This window comes from Pelmatolapia mariae, linkage group LG7 (genome assembly GCF_036321145.2).
Source record: "Pelmatolapia mariae isolate MD_Pm_ZW linkage group LG7, Pm_UMD_F_2, whole genome shotgun sequence".
In the NCBI taxonomy this organism is placed as follows: Eukaryota; Metazoa; Chordata; class Actinopteri; order Cichliformes; family Cichlidae; genus Pelmatolapia; species Pelmatolapia mariae.
In genome coordinates this window covers 63,567,159-63,587,793 of record NC_086233.1, presented here as the reverse complement: position 1 = coordinate 63,587,793, position 20,635 = coordinate 63,567,159, and the positions used below count along the sequence as shown (strand labels likewise).

Sequence of the window (20,635 nt, the reverse complement as noted above, 5' to 3'; positions counted from 1 at the left end):
TAAAAGGTAGGCACTCATCAACAAATACACGTAGATTACTTAATTTGATAGACTACTCATGCCGTAAAAACATCGAAACTACAATATTTTCTTTAGATGCAGAAAAAGCGTTTGACAGAGTTAACTGGAAATTTCTCTTTGCAACTTTACACAAATTTGGTTTTGGATCTTCTTTCATCAACTGGTTAAAAATATTATATAATTCCCCAACAGCTTGTGTCAGAACAAATGACCAGACATCCTCCAGCTTCCTACCAGGCAGGGATGCCCACTCTCCCCTTCACTGTTTGCAATTTTTATTGAACCACTAGCAGCAGCAATTAGACAGAATTCAGTAATTAAGGGCATAAAATGCAAGAACGTGGAACATAAAATCAGCCTTTATGCGGATGATGTGTTACTTTTTCTCCAAAATTCACAAACCAATATCTCTGGGGTGATTGAATTGATAAACTCTTTTGCAAGAATATCAGATTACTCAATTAACTGGTCAAAATCTACAGTCCTTCCGATTAATTCCTCCTTCCATAATTCTTCTTCTACTCCACTGCAATCTGGAAATATAAAATATTTAGGTATTAATGTTTCTCCCAAGCTTGCAGATCTAACTAAATTAAACTATATCCCACTTTTAAAGAAAGTAGAAGGTGATCTGGCTAGATGGAAATGTCTACCCATATCACTCATGGGAAGGGTTGCCGCTATAAAAATGATGGTCTTACCAAAAATAAATTATTTATTCTCAATGATCCCAACTAAACCACCACAAGATTGGTTCAGATCTCTAGATTCATATATGTCCAAATTCCTTTGGAAAAATAAGCCCCCACGTATAAGCTTAAAAACACTACAAAAGACCAAGGATAAAGGAGGATTAGAACTACCTAACTTTCAGCACTACTTCTTAGCCAACAGGCTTCAGTTTATCTCAGGATGGCAAAAACATACCCTCTTAGATGAACCTTGGCTAGATGTAGAACAAGCACTTTGCAATAATCTAGAGATTTCAGACCTACCGTTTATCAGCTCAAACATCCAACGACATGAATGCTTCAAAAGCGTCAACATCAGCTCTTCTCTGACAGCATGGTGGGAGTTTCTGAAGTTGACAGAGTCTTCATTAATCCCATGCAAACGTACACCTATCTGGAACAACCCTGACATATTACAAAACAATAATATGATAAACTTTTCAGATTGGAGTGGTAAAGGAATCAAATATTTAGAACATATACTAGAAGGAACAGAATTTATTTCATTTGACAGACTAGTTACACAATATGGGATCAACAAGAAAAGATTTTTAGAATATCAACAAATTAAATCCATAGTAAAAAAGAAATTTAAACCAGGTCAAGTTGAACTACAAACACCACCAAGTGTGGTTCAATTTCTTACTCTTAAAACCCCCAAATTACTATCCAAAATATACAGAATGCTTTCTAAAACAGATGAATTAAAATCACTTCCTATTGCAAAATGGGAAGCGGATTTATCAGTTAACTTAGACCAAAACTTCTGGTCTCAAATTTGCTTAAAAACCTTTCATCTAATTAGAAATCCTAGCCTTCAATTAATTCAATACAAAATACTACATAGAGTGCACTATACAGGTCATCGGATGTTCAAGATGGGCTTTACGTCTACCAACAACTGCTCACACTGCCAAACCAATTCACCGGACAATTATATCCATGCTCTTTGGTTCTGTCCACCAGTTCAGAAGTTTTGGCGTGAGATATGTGAAGACTTATCGAAGTGTCTGAAATGTAACATTCCAACTTCCCCTTTAGTATGTTTGTTGGGCAGCTTAGATAATGTCACTTCAGAAAAGAATATAGCCCACATAGTTTTCACTGCCCTATGCATAGCCAAGAAAACAGTCCTCATGAACTGGAAAAATAAAAATAATCTTAATTCTAACCAGTATAGAAATTATCTATTAGATTACATTAGTCTTGATACAGTCTCTGCCACCACATCAGATCAATTGCTCTGGGCTCCTTTGATCAGCTCCATCACCTAGTGAGGGTGGGGGGTCATAGTTTGGTCCCACCTTCGCTTTTGTGATTGGTGTGGGGGTAGGGACAGGCTTAGGGCGTCAGGGGGTTCCCCAGGAGCATCTTCCTTGGGGGGCCCAACCCGGGGTAGCGGTCATGGCCAATTAAGGGCTCTGTTGGCTCTTAGGTGACGGTTTCCTCGTGGCTGCGTGCAGCGGGGCTAGGGGAGGGTCTGTGCTGACGGACGTGGGTTACTGACCTGGTAGCCTGGCTGCCCCTGGGTGGGTCCGGGACGGGCGTGAGGTTCTGGGGGCGCTCCGTCTCTGGGCTGGGGCCCTGGCCGGGCCTCGGGCGCTTGGGTCCTAGTTGGTGTGTTGCCGGGATTGTGGGCGGGTGGGTGTATGGGGGCCCAGCCCTGGCGCAGGGTGCCGCCAGTGCATCGAGCCACCTGGGGGGCTCTTCAACTGGTGGGGGAGGTGGTCACATCTTGCAGGAGATTTCCTCTCTTCAGGAACTCTCTCTGCAGGAGGGGGAGATACAGGAGAGGTGGAGGAAGATCTCAGCCTGGGTGTCTATCGTCTTGTGTAGTCTGGAAGATGAGTGGATGATGGGGTGGTTGCAGTTTTCTCTGTGGTGGGGTCGGGTGGGCTGTCCCAGGCTCTGTGGGGCCAGGCGGCGCTGCTGTACTGGGCCCCGGTCCGGATGGGCCTGGGCCCCCCCTTTCCCTGGTGGGTTGCAGAGTGTGGGGGTGCCTACTGGGGTCAGCGGGGGAGCTGGCCCCAGGGAGGGGCCACTTGCCCCTCCCTTCCTTCCTTCCCCATCTCCAGCTGCCTCCCTCTTCCCGCTCCACCACAATCACCCACACATGCAGGGCCTTGGGGTGAAGGTGTGTCACCAGGGTGCAGAGGAGGCATCCCCCCCCTCTGTCCCCTTCTGGCTGCCTGTGCCTCAATTTTATCCCACAACTTAGACATTCACATTACTCACACTCTCATAACACATACATATAGGATCTTGGGGGTGGGCACGCTACACGTCATCCAGAAGACCATCAGGGTGTACAACCTCACCGCTGGCGTCGTTGCCCACCTCTCAATTTTAAATACACGTAGACATTGAGGGCTAGCAGGAGGGGCTATGCGCTTACCTGCTGCTCTCTGGCAGGTAGCTCCATTCCCTCCTGGGTTTTAAAGGCACCTTAGAACACACATACATCAACACTACATATGAGCGGGCGGAGGGAGGTTTGGAGTCTTCACACCCCCCCGTTCTCTGCGGCCTGCTGGAGCGGGGGGGCTGGGAGGAGGAGTTGGCCGTCCGATTGGGGTCTGGAATGTGGGGCCTTCCTGCTGCTGCGGGGTCAGGGCGGTCTACTTCTCTCCACCCCAGGGAAAAGGGTAACACCACCTGGGTCTGGGTGCAGTTTCCCCCTCCAGGGGCAAGGGTACCTAGACCCGGTTCTTAGAGTACGCTTGGGGAGTGTGATTGTGTGTACAGCGTCTCTTTATGTCTGTCTCCACGTTGGTTGAGTGTGGAGTAATTGCCTATGAGAGCATGAGGGTGGGAATGGATGTTTGTATTTGAGTGTGCCTGTATGTCTGTGTCTATATGTCAGGTTGGGTATCAGACGCCACCTCTCTGGGGACATCTCAGGCCCTCCAAGGTATGGAGGCCTATCTCCCCCCACCACTCCCCCTGCCAGTGGCAGATGCCCTCAGACATCGATGCGTTGGTGGTTCTTTGTGTCCGGGGGTGGGCGTCCAGGTACACACCGGCTCACTCCTGGTGGCTGCTTATCGGGGCCTGGAGCCTGGGGCTCGCTCGGGCCCCTTCGGGGGTGGGATGCCCTCGGCCTCTCGGCCTGGGGCTCGGTCACTCAGGCACAGCTGGCTGCCGGCGGAGCTCACGGGCACGTCACTGCAACCCCCCCTGGCTTCTGCTCCGCGGCTGCTGAGTGACCCCTCATCTGGGACTCTCCTCAGCTCTTTCTGGGACAGTGGCGCGGCTGCCCCTCTGTTGGTCTTCCTTGGTCTCTTGTGTTCTGGGGGCCTCTGGATGTCTGGAGTTTTGATCTCCTCCATACCTGCTTCATGCCCTGGAGGATGGGACTGTGGCCCCCCACACCCTCTAGCAGATCATTACATTAAGGAACCTTTTAAATACAAGCGCGCTCATGCTCACAGGTGTACACACAGGTGATCACACACACAAACTACACCCTTTTTGGCTCCTACCTCAAAGCACACTGTGCGCTGTCGATCTTACGTGCTGCACAATAATGTTTAATATTAAGTATTTAGTGTTATATTCCCATATATCATTGTGATGTTGTTTATTCTATTACTCTCGTTTTCTTCTGCTTGTTTTCTTTTTTCTTTCTCAACAGGTGATCCAGGTGATCGATATATGTATTTTTTGTCTGCTTATTTTGTTGGTTTTTGTTTTTTGCCCTTTATCCCCGTCCCTCTTCCCCGCTGTTTTTCTTTCCCTCTTTCTTTCTCCCTTTTCTTTTCCTCATTCAAGTCTGTCCCGTATCTAGCAAGTGAAAATAAAAAATAAAATAAACAATAAAAGGTGAATCAAATAGACCATTACGGCAAGGCTGGGATGGTCCATTTGGTAAAGTAAATCCGTTGGGCATCTTTCTTCGCCTTTAGACAATAATTCTGATGGCAAAAGAGCCAAACGGGACAGGCAACAAAAAAAAGAAAAAAAAAAAAAAAATAAAGCTTATTGCTACCCAGAAAGAAACCCACTACAGCAAACAGGAAACTGATTCAATGTACAGATAGAGACAGAAGTGAAAGCAGAAGATTTATGGATGCAAATTCTACATATTTTGTTCTGGTCAATAAATCCTATTGAAACACCAATAGCCTCCAACTTCCTTCATTTGTCTGTGACGCTACAGCTCAGATGGATTCCACTGAATTCCTTCCAATGGGAAACCATCTTTTCCCAACATCAAGCCTTTATCAGACAGAGGAACTACAGGTTACCAGCTGGATTCAAACTCAGGACAACATACATCACCTTTTAATTCAAGGTTTTACATATCAGGAAATGATCAGAATAATCTTGTCCCCAAGTCTTAAAATGAGGTCCAAACAAAAACGAAGCTAAAACGTAGAAGCAGTTTGTACAAACAAAGTACAATCCACGATTCACCAGCTTGTACAACCAACATTAGCAGCAACAACAAGAAGTAACTGTTTTCTTTATCAGTCTCTCAAATCATTGTGGAGGAATTTTTACAACACTGCTTCGACTCATTGAGGTTTGTTGGGGTTCATTAACGCGCGGCTCTCTGAAGGTCTTGCCACAGCATTTTGGTCGAGTTGAAGTCTAGACTTTCTGCCGTCGCGACACTTTGATTCATTTCTTTCTCAGTCGTTTTGCTTGGAATCACTGTCCTGTTCCTGAAGCACTTTTGGCCAAGCTTTAGCTGAGTGACAGATGGCCTCATAACCGACGTAGATCTGCTGTAGATACAGAATACTTTGGTAGCTCACGGTCGACCTACGGCTGCACCCGGGCCTTTTGGCGGTCTCTCCTTGCTCCTTGTGTTTTGTTCAGATACTTTTTCATTGTTCTTGTTAGAGAGAAGAGGATTTCTCCTGACAACCCTGCCAAACAAGGTGCACTTGTTCAGTCTTTTTTCTGACTGTACTGTCGTGAACTTTAACTTTTAACATCCTAAATGTGCTCTGTAGAGTCTGTCCCTCACACTTCATCACACAGTTCATTTAATTAGCAGCACTTGGCTGTACCTTACCCCTTTAATTCTTATGGAAGCAGTGAGCTTGTATCTTTGGTTTTGGTTTTAATAAATAAAGTATCTCATGTTTATAGTTCATATCAGTACCTAATTTGAAGTCCTGTTAATGACTATTTTTATTATATCCTGATATGTAAAACTTTCTGTGTCATCACAACCCAAAAAGGGAAACTGAGCTATATTTGTTACTTGTCTCCAGTTTATTGCAGCAGTATGGCTGTGTGTAGATTATTTTATGTTTAACATACAATGGGAACATTGTGTTCAGATTTGCGTTGGTTTTGGATCTCACGTACAAACACATGTGCACACACACACACAAGCCCGTTCAGCTATCTTAGTGAGGACCTTCATTGACATAATGCTTTCCCTAGCCCCTTACCCTAACCCTAACCATTAAAAATGAATGCCTAACCCTTACCCTGACCCTAACCATAACCTAATTGCAACCCTGACACTAAAACCACATTTTGAGCCTCAAAAATGCCTTTAAATGTCTTCAAATTTGTGAGGACCGGTTTGTGTGTCCTCACAAGTGACTGTTGGTTCTCACAAGTATAGTAGAATGCATATTTCGGTCCTCACAAAGATAGCTAGACAGGAACACCCACACACACTAACCCGTGAGAATAACTCAGCTAGTTTCCACAACAACACGCAGCGACCTGTCTGCCAGCTCTCGCTGTCTCGCTATCTTCCACACTCGGTCCATCCTATCATCATCCTATCCCCGTCATGCCCGCTCCATCTCTTGCTTATCTTCTTTCCCTGTTTCCCTCTAAGGGTCCATCGGGACACCGAGTGTTTCTCTGATGTCAGTAGTTGCGTGCGCTTCATTTGAATAGCAGCTGCGTCCTTAATTTCCTTCTCATCATCAGACCTGAATTACTGACTGCTGCACTCGTTAGTTATTTGTAAATATAGAAAAATTAATAAATACATATCATAACTAGAGTGTCTTAGACCCAAGCTCTTATTCAAAGAAGTCATCATCACATGTCATGTGTTGCTAACATACTTTAGCATCTCATACTACAGAAAGGTGACAGGCGAGAAAACACTGCCCCTCGAGTGTCAAAGTTTGCTGCCCGGCAGCGGGAACATCTCCCTCTGTGGATACTGTGTTACGTCAGAGAGGAGAGATTACAAGTCCATTTACTGAGTATATTTAAGTATGGCAGAAATCACAGTACAGTCATTGTCTTTAACTTTAACTGCTGATTCTGTTATCAAATGTTGTGGTTATAAAATCAGGATGTGTGTCCTGTCCTAGTTATGCTCAGCACCCCTCCCTGCTGAAACAATAAAATGTTAATGAATATCTTGAAGTGGAGTTGATCTCAATCACAGCGGCCTTTCTGCCCTTCTGCCTCTGACTTCATTTAGTTTTATATACCGACATAGAAAATGAAGCCTAAGGCAAATCCATGAGTAAAGCACAGGCTGATTATTTGTGGCTCGAACAAAAATAAAATAAAAAAATCCCGAGTGGTTGCTCCAGGCAGACACTTAAGGTCTGCTGATGTTATTCCAAGAAGAATGGTCGGGCGATCATCCATACCTCACCCCCGGGAAACACTGGCACTGGTTCCACAGGGATCTCTATCCAACCTCAAACACAACAAACACGTCCAGCATGAAGTAAGACAACATAGGCTGTACCAGTGGAAGAGCCTTTATACACACAATAAAATGACGAATGATTCAGCTTATCATAAAGACGCACAGTAGGCCATGTGTGAATATGAGTGCAAACGGCTGTCGGTCCCTCTATGTAAACGGCGTGCTAGACCAGCGACCTGTACAGGATGTACCTCTGTGCCCTGGGACAGCTGGGACAGACTCCAGCACCCTGGGACCTTAAATGACAACAGCAGTTACAAAAAAACGCATGGATGGATGAAAAATGCCATATTTTACTGTTCATATTTTAAATGAATATACTGCACTGTTACTACTGCTGGAGTAATGGATCTAAATGCAACTAACCAATGCATCCCGTGGGACATTATCTCTAAATACAAGTTTGTCTGGGAATGGAGGTAAACTTTACACAGAGGAAGATACAGGTGAAAGCATTCGTCTAAATTGTATACAGCACCTTGGTCAACAGTTGTTGTTTTAAATGTGCTATATAAATAAATTTGACTTTGACTTTAAAGCAGGGGTGGGCAACTCCAGGCCTCGAGGGTCCTGCAGGTTTTAGATGTGTCCTTGATCCAACACAGCTGATTTAAACGGCTAAATGACCTCCTCAGCATGTCTTGAAGTTCTGCAGAGGCTGGTAATGAACTCATCATCTTATTCAGGTGTGCTGACCCAGGGTGAGATCCTGCAGGACACCGGCCCTCGAGGCCTGGAGTTCCCCACCCCTGCCCCAAGTTTTAACTACTTAAACTATTTCACTTTTTTTAGACTTTGTGTTTGCAGGAGAGAATTCTTGAAACTATAATTACTGCCACACAGTTGTCCTTGGCCTTAATCACTAGATTATATTCATCCCTGCTTGAACTGAATATGAAAAAAATAGTTCCTAAGATTTGCGAGAATGGGACTGATTGGTATGTACATAAGGACGGACATCCCATAGTATACTACCTCAGGTCACAGCATGGAGCCATAAACTGTAGTTTTATTGAAGGACTAGCAGAGGCTTTAACACCATCAGAAGAGGTTTCTCTTTGAAGCTTCTTCTGTGAAGCCTGAGTGAAAAGTGCTCAAAGATCTATTTCAAGCAAGCTATCATAATGTGTGCATGTGTTGCATACGCGTGTGAGTTTGTGTGTGCGTGTCTCCAAGTGTATGTGTCACGGCGCCCTTGGACACGCGCTTGTGGAATGTGTTGAGAGCAAGGGAAAACACTGGGTTGCCACAGCAACTAGCGAAGAGAAACAGATTGGTGGGTGGGTGGGGCGCAGTCAGAAGAGCAAGCAAAAGACCAGAAAAAGATACGACGGGACAGGTTTGACATACGCGATCCAGCACAGGACTAGAGGGAAAAAGCTGAAAGAGTAAGAGGAGAGTGAGCTTAAAGGATATGGGTATGAAAAACTTTCAAGTTCGCCCCTCATCCTTTATTGATGTGGGTAGGATGTCCTCTGGTTACGTTGTGGGGAAGTCAGATGTAGAGTGTAAACACAGCTCATTCTGGGCTCCCCTTCTGTTTCTTGTCCACTGTCACTTCTTCTCCATTTTGCCTTGAAAAATCGACCTTCTGTCCTCTTTCCCGTTTTACGCCTCTTCTTCAACACTTTGCATTCATTTCAGAACCTGTTATAATCCTGCAACCCTTCTGTAACACACATTACATTAACCTGATAAGTAGTGTTGCACAGAAATCTTGTTGTAGACACTTTTCAAAATGTCAACTCTCACACCAAAAACATAAACTTCTACATTCTTGCCTGGGAACACTTTGGTGTCTCCCAGAGGAGCTTTAGGTGGTGGAGGGCAGGAGAGAGGTTTGCTTGCCTGCCGTCCCCATGACCTGCATAAGTGGTAGAAAATGGACAGCTGGACGGCTGGCTGGGTGGACGGATTGACTCTGTACAAATAACAATGTAGCACGCCTGAGGCTGTTCACTTTACCTCGAAATAGAAATGCAATACTTTGATATATTATACCCTCCAACAGACACACACATGTTTGTATGGCTGACCTTGACTCCTCACACTACTGCGTTTCCAAAATGTCCTCATTTCAATAGTCTAACAAAGACAACTCATGCACGCACACGCACGCACGCACACGCACGCACACACCATATCCTGATCAATAGGTGTATTGTTATTTCAGCCTCTACATGGAGTATCAAAAGCAGCGTTGTGATTAAAAATACACCGCGCCTTTGGATAAGGTTAAGGTCACCTGCATGTGTTCTTACAGTTCTTCACAAATCTGTGCCCGCTCACACACAGTGAGGAGGAGGACAGGTATTCTGTCATCGTGATATCATCACCACTGTGACATCATCACCACGACTGTTATGGCGACGCATCATCAACAACTACACAGAACTCTGCTAATGATGTATACTTACACCAGCAGCATTTATCTTCACTTTGCACTTTTATACAACATCAAGAACAAAGTGGGCGTGTCAGTGTTTCATCTGAATCACACAAATACATCAGGATGCTTCATGTGCAGACACAGGTCAAACAGAAGCATACGTTCTAGCATTTCCCACAGAGAAGGTGAGCCTGAGTGAAAACGTGTTCGCTCCTACAGCAGTGCATTCAAAACCACGAGCTGATGTTCAGCGTGTATTTAACTGAAGGTGCCTGAAGCTCTCCTGGTGTTTTTTTTTTTGTTTGTTTTGTCTTTGTTTGTTTGGTTTTCTTTAGTTATTGTTAGCCCTTATTGGTGGGTTGTTTTTAAGAAACGGACAGAGAACTGACAGTATGATTATTCCTGTTGTATTTTTGTTAATGTTTCTGTCCATCCAAAATATGAATTAAAAAAACAAAAACAACAAAAACTGAAGGTGCCAAACATGACTGCATTTCCTGCACTCTTTAGTGCCTGAGTCATATCCTGACAAGTCTAATGACCTGATTTATTAGAAATTTGGAACCTGAAACTGAGGTGAGTATAAAGGAGCGGTTGATTAGCCTCGTCCCGCTGCCCTGCGTTCAGATAGAACTGATGCTCTTCTGTGGATTAGATTCATAATCCTCAATTAGCGAGTCGTATACTGAACGTGTATACTTCAGGATTCAGAGGACTGAGAAGTGGGAATGACTTAGGCTACGTTCACACTGCAGGCGAAAGCGCATCAAATCCGACTTTTCTGACCCTATGCGTCCCATATCCGATCATGGTATGACAGTGTGAACGGCACAAATCTGATATTTTCAAATCCGACCTGGGTCACTTTCGTATGTGGTCCTGAATCCGATACATATCTGATGTTTTAGAAAGCGACTGCTGTTTGAACGGTCAGGTCGCATTAAATCCGTCTTTTACGTCACTGACACAAGACAGACGCCAATTATCAGCGCCGGAGAAGACATCGTGAACGATTCCTGGCCATCCAGTGAAACTGTTGGGAAGACAACGTTGGAGAAACGTGAACATTTTATTTGTACTGTATAATCTGCAGATTCTGACAGAAATCTGCAACTATCCTTTGAAGCACCGCTCCTCTAAAACAGCAATAAGGATCATTATTAGGCCAAATGTAAATAACACAATAACTTTATAACTTAAAGCAAAATTGGGAAACGTAAAGTCTGAAACACGTCTTTATATTAAGGCCATCAGTCAAACAATATTGTTTGCTCTGGGTCTAAACAGAGCGCGTTGTGTGCGACGTCTTCTTTTGCGCATGCGGGCCGCTTTGAGGGTTCACACTAGAGCGCGTTTGCTGTCGCATTTTATTTGTAGTGTGAACAAGCAGACAAAAAAATCAGATTTGATCAAAAAATCGGAATTGAGCATTAAGACCTGCAGCGTGACCCGGTGTGAGCCTTAGAGTGAAGGAATTTCGGCTCAAGCGTGACAGGGTCAGTTCACAGCCAATCCTGATAAACTGAAGACAGTTTAACAAACAAAAGATGCAAGATCGCTACTCAATCTCAGCAAGCGCAACAAAGACCATTAAAGTATGAAATATATATAAAACAAGTGCTGATCATCACATTTTCTGCTTTCCTGCTCGATGCTTTCCAAAGCATCAAACGTTGCCATGACTTCAGATGCCACTGGAGTTTATGGTGAAGCAAATGATCAGTTTGTCCCTCAGGAGACGGCGTTTGTTTGGAAGCTGATGTTTTTCATTTCATGATGGTCTTCCCTCATTTTCACCGGGCATTTACTTTTCCTTCATTGTCTCCTTGGTTACATTAAGATTGTTTGGTTAGGTTCAGGGAAAGATCGTACCGTCTTTAAAGTGTTCCCTGAAAAATGATGCTTTCTAAGTGAATACTAATGTGATGCTAACTTGTCTTTGATGGCACCGTTTAATGTTCTGGGAAAACGAACAAGCTGTGAATATTTTTTACATTAGACACAGCTGCCACCAGTAACTACACGTGCAACCAGTCAAGAGTGAAATGTGTGGGGAAGGTCTGTGTCGACCGCCCCTGAATGCTGTCGGTTTGACACTGGCTCGCTGATTATGCGTCCTCCACGTTGCTGAACTGCCGCACCTGAACTATTTGCTTAGAGCAGCTATCAGCATTCAGGGACCACAGCAGAGGCAGTCTTACACCTACGCTATATTTAAGTGCTGTCCTCCACAACTTTATACCGAGAGATTTTTGTCTTCAAAAAGGTCAAATCAAGGAGCTGAAGCTGGTAGAGATCGTTGTCCGGCCACATATACTTTAACAGGTCTGATACAAGAGCTGGACTCCTGGTGCTTTTGTCTTGTAAGGCCCACGCCGGCCTCTCCCTGATCTATCCCAGTTCTTATGTGGTCCATCCCGTGGCTACGTGCGTCAGTCGGGAATGCAGGCTGGGAATTTGGTGCACGAGCTAAGTGTTTAATGATGAGCCTTATTTAGTTCACAGAAGTGAGAATACAAACAATCACAAACCATTTCCCTCGTTTATGGTGATCTGTCATCACACACTACAATGTTGGTGACAGTATTTGGAAAATGAGTCATTTATTTGTAGTGTAGGTTGTAGTGTACGTTCTGCTGGGCATGCTTGGGAAACGTGTCTGCACGCTTGAGGACGGGAGCTGACCTTGCGCTCTTTGTCTCCGTACTCCAGGCCCAGCGTGTCCATGGCACGGACGATGGCGGCCAAAGATTGGATGGTGTTGCTGTAAACAACGGGCTTGTACTGCTTTACGTCATCGCCGGAGAAACCGTCCTCGTGGATGATCCTAGAAACAAAGAGACGCACGGGCATTAAAGAATGTTAAATACTTTACTCTGCTCATTATACAGGCATAGAAAGTGAACAGCAAAGTTATGTGCATGCACAGGTTTGCTTCTCAACCTGATGAAAAAGTGGATTAAAAGCACACGGCAAAGGTGTTTTACACGTTCATTGGATATAAAAGAGGAAACAGGTGGAAAGGAGGAAAATGGAGATAAGCACAGGTGGAGCCTGGACCAGAGAGGAGGGAGGGAGTGGGCCCATAACTGTAGCCTAACCTGACATTTAAGCACACGATGCTCACAGAAGGGGATCCTGCTGTTTGAAATGCCACAATGTCTTTCACTGCACCTAACGCAAGGGCACAGCAACAGACGGTCTCAGGGACAGTTAGCGAGGTAGACGCCCGCTCGTATGGACAAATGAGACAAAGACCAACAGAGAGACGGACAGCCACGAACAACAGGCAGGGCACCACGACACAAAAGCTTGATACAAAGAGACAGATACAGGTTGAGGCAACAATGTGAGGCAATTCTGATAGACAACATCACCATGCATAAATAAACCCGAATGAACAAGCCTCCAGCATGGGCACAACTCAGGATCCAACACGGCTGCAAACATTTGTGCATGTATTATAGAGGCCTGTATCTATCCCACTGTTCTTACTTTACAGCCAAGTAATCCAAATTAAAAAGAAATCTAGTAAAAAAAATCACAGAGACACATGAGTAGGAACTAAGAACAAATATAAGCGCTGTCAGCAGCCCCGCAGTGAACGTTCAGAGAAACTGTTCACATCTTGTTCTTTAGCATCGTGTCAAGCTGGAGAGCAATACGCAGCATCAGTCATGAGCCGGTGAGATAAAGTATTATGTACTCGACCTACATCAATTACATTGAAAGTTGCTTTACTTGACTGATGAATCAAAATAATCCTCACTTATATCAGGTCTGAAGTGAGCTCTTTGCTCCTCGTTCACCCCGCTTTCTTCTGATTGGCTGCTCTTTTCAAACAGAAGGTTTGAACAGCAGGTGGGTGGGTTGCTGTACGCCTAAGATTACCATATAAGGTGATATCCACCCTCACTAAAATCATACAGAGCCAAGAGCAGAAGGAGTGCTGAGAGTCCAAATCCTGAAGTTCTGTTCCTGACGGGGATTACTCACACATACGCCGACCTCATTATAAGTTTAATATGAACATCCATCGTTATGACGTAAAGTACATGAAAGGAAATAAGGAAAAGCTTCGGTTTCTTTATAAAAACCTGACCAGGGAGTTAGTGGTCAGTTTAAAAAGGCCTCTGCTCTGCGTGGTCTGGTTTGGTGTGCTTCTTGACATATGGCAGATGTGTGCTACTATACATCTGTTTACAGGTTTCTGTGAGTGTCCAACGGTATTGACTTTGTGTGTGGGTGTGTGTGTGTTTGCGGTCTCGGTCAGTGTAATGTTTCAGATCAATCAGGCAGTGTGCCAGTCCTATATAAATATACCACACTTCTATTTACATCAGTGCCTTTCACACAGAGGGCCAAAGCCTGGAGCTGCAGACGGGAACCAGGACAGATCTTTCCGTCCCCGCTAAAAGACGCCAAAAAGACATTTTCTGAAATTCCACCTTCCACCTTTCCTACCACCACAGCGGAGATACACTTAATGGGAAGAGGAAACAATGCCAATAGAGAGGTTGATGTGTGATTCACAGTAAAATTGGTCAGAAATAACCTAACAAACAGAACTGGGGACTCTGTGTTTATAACACAGAAAGCTAAAGTTATGACAAAGAGCCTCTTCTGCAGGAGCGCTCGGCCAGCTTTGCACTGTGAGAATGTGCTTCCATGTAAACCTGACTGTGAGGTAAAACACATCGCTGACAGGCTTAAGAACTCAGAATAAAGTTTTTTAAACCAAACCAAAAGTTGAGCCTTTCATCAGGAACAGAAGTGGCCATGGGAGGGCGCCGACACTCAGCACGCCCGTGTTGTCCCTCCGTTATGTCCCGTGGTGCTTCTAACACACAGCATTAAGTTTGTAGCAGCTAACTGGACACAGACAGCTAAAACAATCCTCTGACACGTAAAGGCAGGTGGTTCTTTCCTCAGCTGGATATCGTGACGCTAACCGTGGTTTAGCATGGCGAGTTGTGCTCCGTCTATCTCTGTCTCAATTATTTTGTTCTTAAATGGTAATCGATTTACATTTTGTGGATGTTGCTGTGCTTTTACGTGATTCTCTAACTGGAAAACAATTCGAGGAGGAGGGTTGATGGAAGAAGAAAAGATGTCGAACGAGCGCTCTAGAAAGTTTTACTGGCATCTTTGCTAACTCGGGAAGAGAGAGGAAGACACCAAAGGTCACAGCTGAGGAGAACAGCGTCGAGCAAAGACTTAAAATTAGTGTTATGAATGTTATCAGAAGTGTAACTGACATATTTTCCCGTCTCTGTACGTGTGTGTGTGTGTGTGTGAGTGGCTGGCTAGCTTGCTGACGTGAGCTTTCATGCATGAGGACCTTTTCTCATTACCCACTCTCCAAGCCCTTCTGTCAGCAACGCCAAGGCACTGTGTGTGTGTGTTTCTGTGTTGGTGTGTGTATGTGTACAATTTCACGTAGCCTTGGCACAATCTGCACGGTGACCTGAAACATAGTTTAGTTTCACACCGAGTCAGACAGATGGACAGAGAGACAGACATATGGGCAATTTAACCACAACACTGTTCCATGACATCATCCTGTGGCTGCCATTTTGGGGCCAGTCAGCAGATGTTAATATAGCAGTCACACTTAAGGATGGTGTCTGCCTATAGCGCACTTTTAAATTTGTGAAACGCCCAAACTGGTTACATCGACTCCAGCGTGGCCGTGCTGTTCTTTGCTGATGATCACTGATCAATAGGGACTAAAAACTCGTGTTTCTGGGAGTTTGAAGGCTCCGTTGACAAGATGACCTGAAGTTTAAAGCTAACCGGCTAAAGTTACGAAACCCACAGAAAGAAAAACTGTTGATGCGCACACATGATATCAAACACAACGTGCCTGCCTCGTTAATGCCTCCCATTATCCCCGGACTCGTATTTTTATCCTCACACCTACTCATGTGAACACTCACAGAACACAAAGCCTACACAGCACACTATGCAATTAGGTCTTTATCTCAGCCCTGCATTGTTGCTAGCTAACACTGTTTGCTCTGACACACACACAGACTCGCACAAAGCCCTGTGATTGGCTCTTTTTCACTATGGCGTCCATCCACTCCTTTTCCGTTCTTCGTCGACAGAGCTCTTGGTAGTGACAAAGTGCACACTGACCAACTCCTGTCAACGCTGCCTCAGACTCGGATACACACATAGTGTGTGTGTGTGTGTTCTCTGAGAACATTACAGCAAGTGCAAAGAGTGAAGGAGAAAGAGGGGATAAAAATGTGGTGTGTGATAAAGAAGCTATAAATAACTGAAGGTGTCAGTAACGTAGCCCCTCCACCCTCCCATCAGACACACACACACACACACAGACAGTGAAATGGAGGCATCAGCTGCTCCGTTATTCGGCTCCACTCACTTGTCATCACACCTTGAGGTCAAGCAGCAGCATCCTGAGCGCGCAGATTCTCACAGACACATCCCGATGCCCTCAGCTCTGTCTCTGCTTTTCTTCAAGACACACATAAGCCGGTATTTAAGCCGTGCTGGAGGCGAACCCCCTTGGATGGCTGGTCTAACGCTTTGATCCAACCTAGTTACTGGATGGATCGCTGTGAAGAGTTTATGTGCATATCAATAGAGTCCGGGGCATTGAATCGCCACCTTAGTCTGGCATTGGTCTCACTACACCTGCAGGGTTTATATTTGTGGTTTTGAAAACGCCTAAATTCATGGAGAAAATTTGTTACAGTCTCGATACATTCACAAACTCTTAGCCTACACTTTGCCTCTGGTGCTAATGTAAGTTTAAAGTCCAAAAGATATTCAATTCAATTCAACAGTCGCCTCAAGGCGCTTTATATTGTAAAGTAGATCGTACAACAGAGAAAAACCCAACAATCATATGACCCCCTGTGAGCAAGCACTTTGGCGACAGTGGGAAGGAAAAACTCCCTTTTAACAGGAAGAAACCTCCGGCAGAGCCAGGCTCAGGGAGGGGCGGGGCCATCTGCTGCGACCGGTTGGGGTGAGAGAAGGAAGACAGGATAAAGACATGATTAACAAAAATATCTCCAAAAATAAGACTTTTTTTCAAAGCTAAATATTAAGATAATAATAAATGAATGTAAAATAAACGTTATGGTATCATCTTTCTTCTTTAGATTGCCCGTCTGCACCAGTGCGTCTTTTCCAGCTCAGATAGGTGAAAATAAATGGAATTTAGCCCTTTTTAGGCTAGAAAGAGACTTTCTTTGTGCACTGACAACATTCATGTGAGATGTTTGTAACATGAACTACTGATCTGGAAATATCTGTTCTGACAGATCAGCGCGTATTTCTCCAGTCACCGATATTTTTGTGTTGTTTAGAGTCTCGCTGTCTGCAGCATCTTCTTAGCTAAGAGAGATGAAGTGGTGAAGCAGATGCAACATCTGAGGTGACCAGCTTAGTCATTTACAGTCCAGCTGGAGCACTGGTTTTATGTAGTGTTATGTAGTAAGGCTGCGTTTGCAGATTGTTTTTCTAAATCATGCGACAGCATCAGATAAACATCTGGATGTTTGGATTTGGACGTTTTCAGTTCATCAAGGGACTTTTCTTGAAGGCTGTTGTAATCTTTAGCTTTGTGCTAGTGATGTGCGATACCACTGATTTCCTTTCTGATCCAATACCAAGTAAAATTCAGGGTGGTATTGACGATACTGATCTGATACCGATACTTTGTACAAAAACTTATTTTATTTATTGTATCTTTTATTGTATCTCAAATTGTAGCGTCATCATGATTACAGAACATCAGATTACTTGTTCTTATCACTTAATAATGCAGAATTCATCATATAGAAATAAAAAAACCTGAAGTTGTGCGCCATTTGAACACGCTGCCTGCCTGCAGCACTAAAGGACTCCGTCTCGCCCTATCAGCACCTGTCCCTCTCCTCCTCTTCAGTTCGCCCCAACATACCCTCGTCATATTCTGTGATATGATTTACTCTGAGGTGCTTGACGAGGTTAGTGGTGTTGACACAACACCTCACTTTCAAGCCACATGTATTGCAAACTGCGTCTCGGCTGTTTGTGGAGGTAAAATACGTCCACACATGACTCCATTTACGCTCAGCCATTGTTGTGAGTGCGCACGCCAAGGGGCTGCGACACATTTATACAGCTGTGTTTCGCATATGACTATGGAAGGCGGAAGAGGAAGTAGTTCCCTCCAATGTAGACAATCTGAATGATATACTTTCTTTCCACTGTGTTCCTGTTAATGATAAACTACAAATTTACCCTAAATTACAAAAATATCGATATTTTAATATAAAAATTGATTCTAGAACATAAATGACTGGTATTGGAGGAATCGATATTTCAGTATCAATCCGCACATCACTACTTTGTGCTCACTCTGGGGTTTCCCCTGTATCTAATTCTCTTGTTGCTTGTTACAGAAACTGCGCAGCATTCTCTTCTACCATTAGATTTTCGTGGTCGATGAAGAAGCAACGGTGACGAGTGCAGCGATGTTCCAAACGTGACTGCAGTTGGAAAAAACGGTCGAGATTGTTTCTGCTCTGGAGATGTTGAGTGATACAGATGATGAGAGCACAATAAATACTGAAGAGTCTAATGCACTCACTGGCCACCTTATTAGGTACACCTGGCTAGTGCCAGGTTGGATCCCCTGTTGCCTTAATGTTTCATGGGACTGACTCAACAAGGTGCTCTTCTGCACACCTCAGTGTTGCCTGGCCATTCTCCTCTGACCTCTGTCAACATCTCCACCACGTCTACATGCCTGTACGTATTGAGCTGCTGCTATGTGATTGGCTGATTAGATATCTGTATTCACACGCAGTTGAAAAAGCATGTATGTCAAAGTGGCCAGTGAGTATAGTAGCATCATATGTTATATAACATAACCTAAATGTGCCTCATGAGTCCAGTTATAGGAGAATATAAGTGTGGACAGGATAGAAGAGCCACAACAGTTTTACACGCAGGAGCTGTGATAATTCAGTACGGAGCATGTGCTGCACCAGTTAACCATCAATCTCCAGAGCAACAAATACTGTACTTAAAATATATGGAAAGCATTAATAAAACTAATAATTCAGTTTTATGGATGCAGGTATTGAAATCTTACGTTTAGCTTAAAGTAAACACTGCAAAAACTCAAAATGTTACCAAGTATTTTTGTTTAATTTCTAGTCAAAATATCTCATCACACTTCAAATTAGACACAAAGCTGTTTAGCTTATAGAAAGGTAAATGCACCAGAAATGCAGAATTATGACTTATTGTAAGTGAGGTGTTGGACTTAAATCTAGAACAGTGTCACAGTTTTAGAACTGAAAATAAGTTTTATACACTTAAAACCAAGATGATGAGGAAGGTTATAAAAAAATGCTACTTTTGAGCACCACGAACTTATTATGAGACACAAACCTTCACAACACTAGTCAAATATAGCTAAGAATGAGTTTTTCCAGCTAATTTCAAGGCTTAATGTACTGAACTTTGACTTGCTCCAGTGGCAGACTTTTTAACTTTTTTCAAGCAGAAATGTCTCGTACGAAAACATTTTTTCTTGTTTTTGGAGCAGCATTTGTCCCAGTGAAGCCTCACAGGAATGCTACCAAGGCTGTAAACTGGTCTGTACACCACCAACTAATCCTAGCTATATCCAAAGTAATACACAGTGTATAATAGGCAGTGACCTGTCTAAGAGCATGAGCTGTCCTACTGTATTCGATAACACCAGATTAATGTTCGCAGCACCTGAAGGTTTATTCAGAAACGGAGAGAAAGAAAAGCCTGACACATTTTTACATTTACACCCTTCATGCAGTGTTGCACCACAACGTTCGCCCTATGCGACCGGCTTATTAGAGGCTAACATACTTCTTCAGGATTTGGTTCTAACCGTCGCAGAGCTGAAGAGGAGGCCTCCTGGTTCAGGTTTGCTCATGTGCTAATGGAAAGCTCTGGTGCCAAGAGACACAGTCTGTAGGTTCAGGGGGGATGTTAGGAACCACATACACATGCATGTAAGCTCAGACAGGTGAGCAGAATAATTACAGTTCAGTATTACATCTAGGGAGACCTCATTAAATCTATCTGCCATTATCTCTCTGTTTCACTGTCACCTGTTATCTTTATCTGCCAACTCCTCTTTCATCCCTTCCTCGTGTATCTCTCTCTCCTCTCTAACATCACACTCGCTCTCCTCTCCCCCACACTGCCATGTCATGTTCTCCTCCGACTTGCCTCGCTCCTCATACCTAATTATTTCTTCTTTTTTTACTCCTCTCGTCCTCGTTCACTTTAATTTTCCATTTGCAATTAACTATTAATTAAAAACACGGGGCTGATGCATTACACACCCTTTCTCCCTCCCCAGTGACTGATTTCTAGAGTGGAACAAGAATGCTCACACACACACACGCACGCGCACACACGCTGTCTTTGCAAAACTTAGTGCAACCACTGCAGTAGTGCCGTGTCGTAACCGTTGCCTAATTAACAGTTGCCGACGGCTTCACAGAGTCACACCCAGCATGTTGCACTAAAACCTTGTAATTCAGTTTCAAACAGTGCGACCTGTCATTCACTCATTCAGGATCCAGCGATCAGCACAAACAGCAAATACACTCGACAGCTTCCACGTTGGCTGGCAGCCCTGCACCAGTCTGCATGTTAATCCTGTGCTTGCCTCTCAGGTTCTCTCGGGGGACTCTGGTTTCCCCCCACTGTCCAAAGACAGCTTGTTGGGCTAACTGGTGATGGTAAACTGGCACGAGGTGTGAATAGAAGAGTGAATTTTTCTTTTCTTTCCCTCTGTGTCAGCCCGGTGTTAAAATGCTAATCGGT

At 44.2% G+C, this 20,635-nt stretch overlaps 1 protein-coding gene across 2 annotated transcripts in view; it reads right to left on the bottom strand.

The window, feature by feature from the left end:
* Window positions 1–20,635, bottom strand: part of LOC134631652 (guanine nucleotide-binding protein G(o) subunit alpha) — a 96,515-nt gene that overhangs the window by 62,633 nt on the left and 13,247 nt on the right. For both annotated transcript variants that reach the window (XM_063480197.1, XM_063480196.1), the window contains exon 3: window positions 12,476–12,617. In XM_063480197.1, the coding sequence (XP_063336267.1) occupies window positions 12,476–12,617 (142 nt within the window). The remainder of the gene's footprint in view (window positions 1–12,475; window positions 12,618–20,635) is intronic.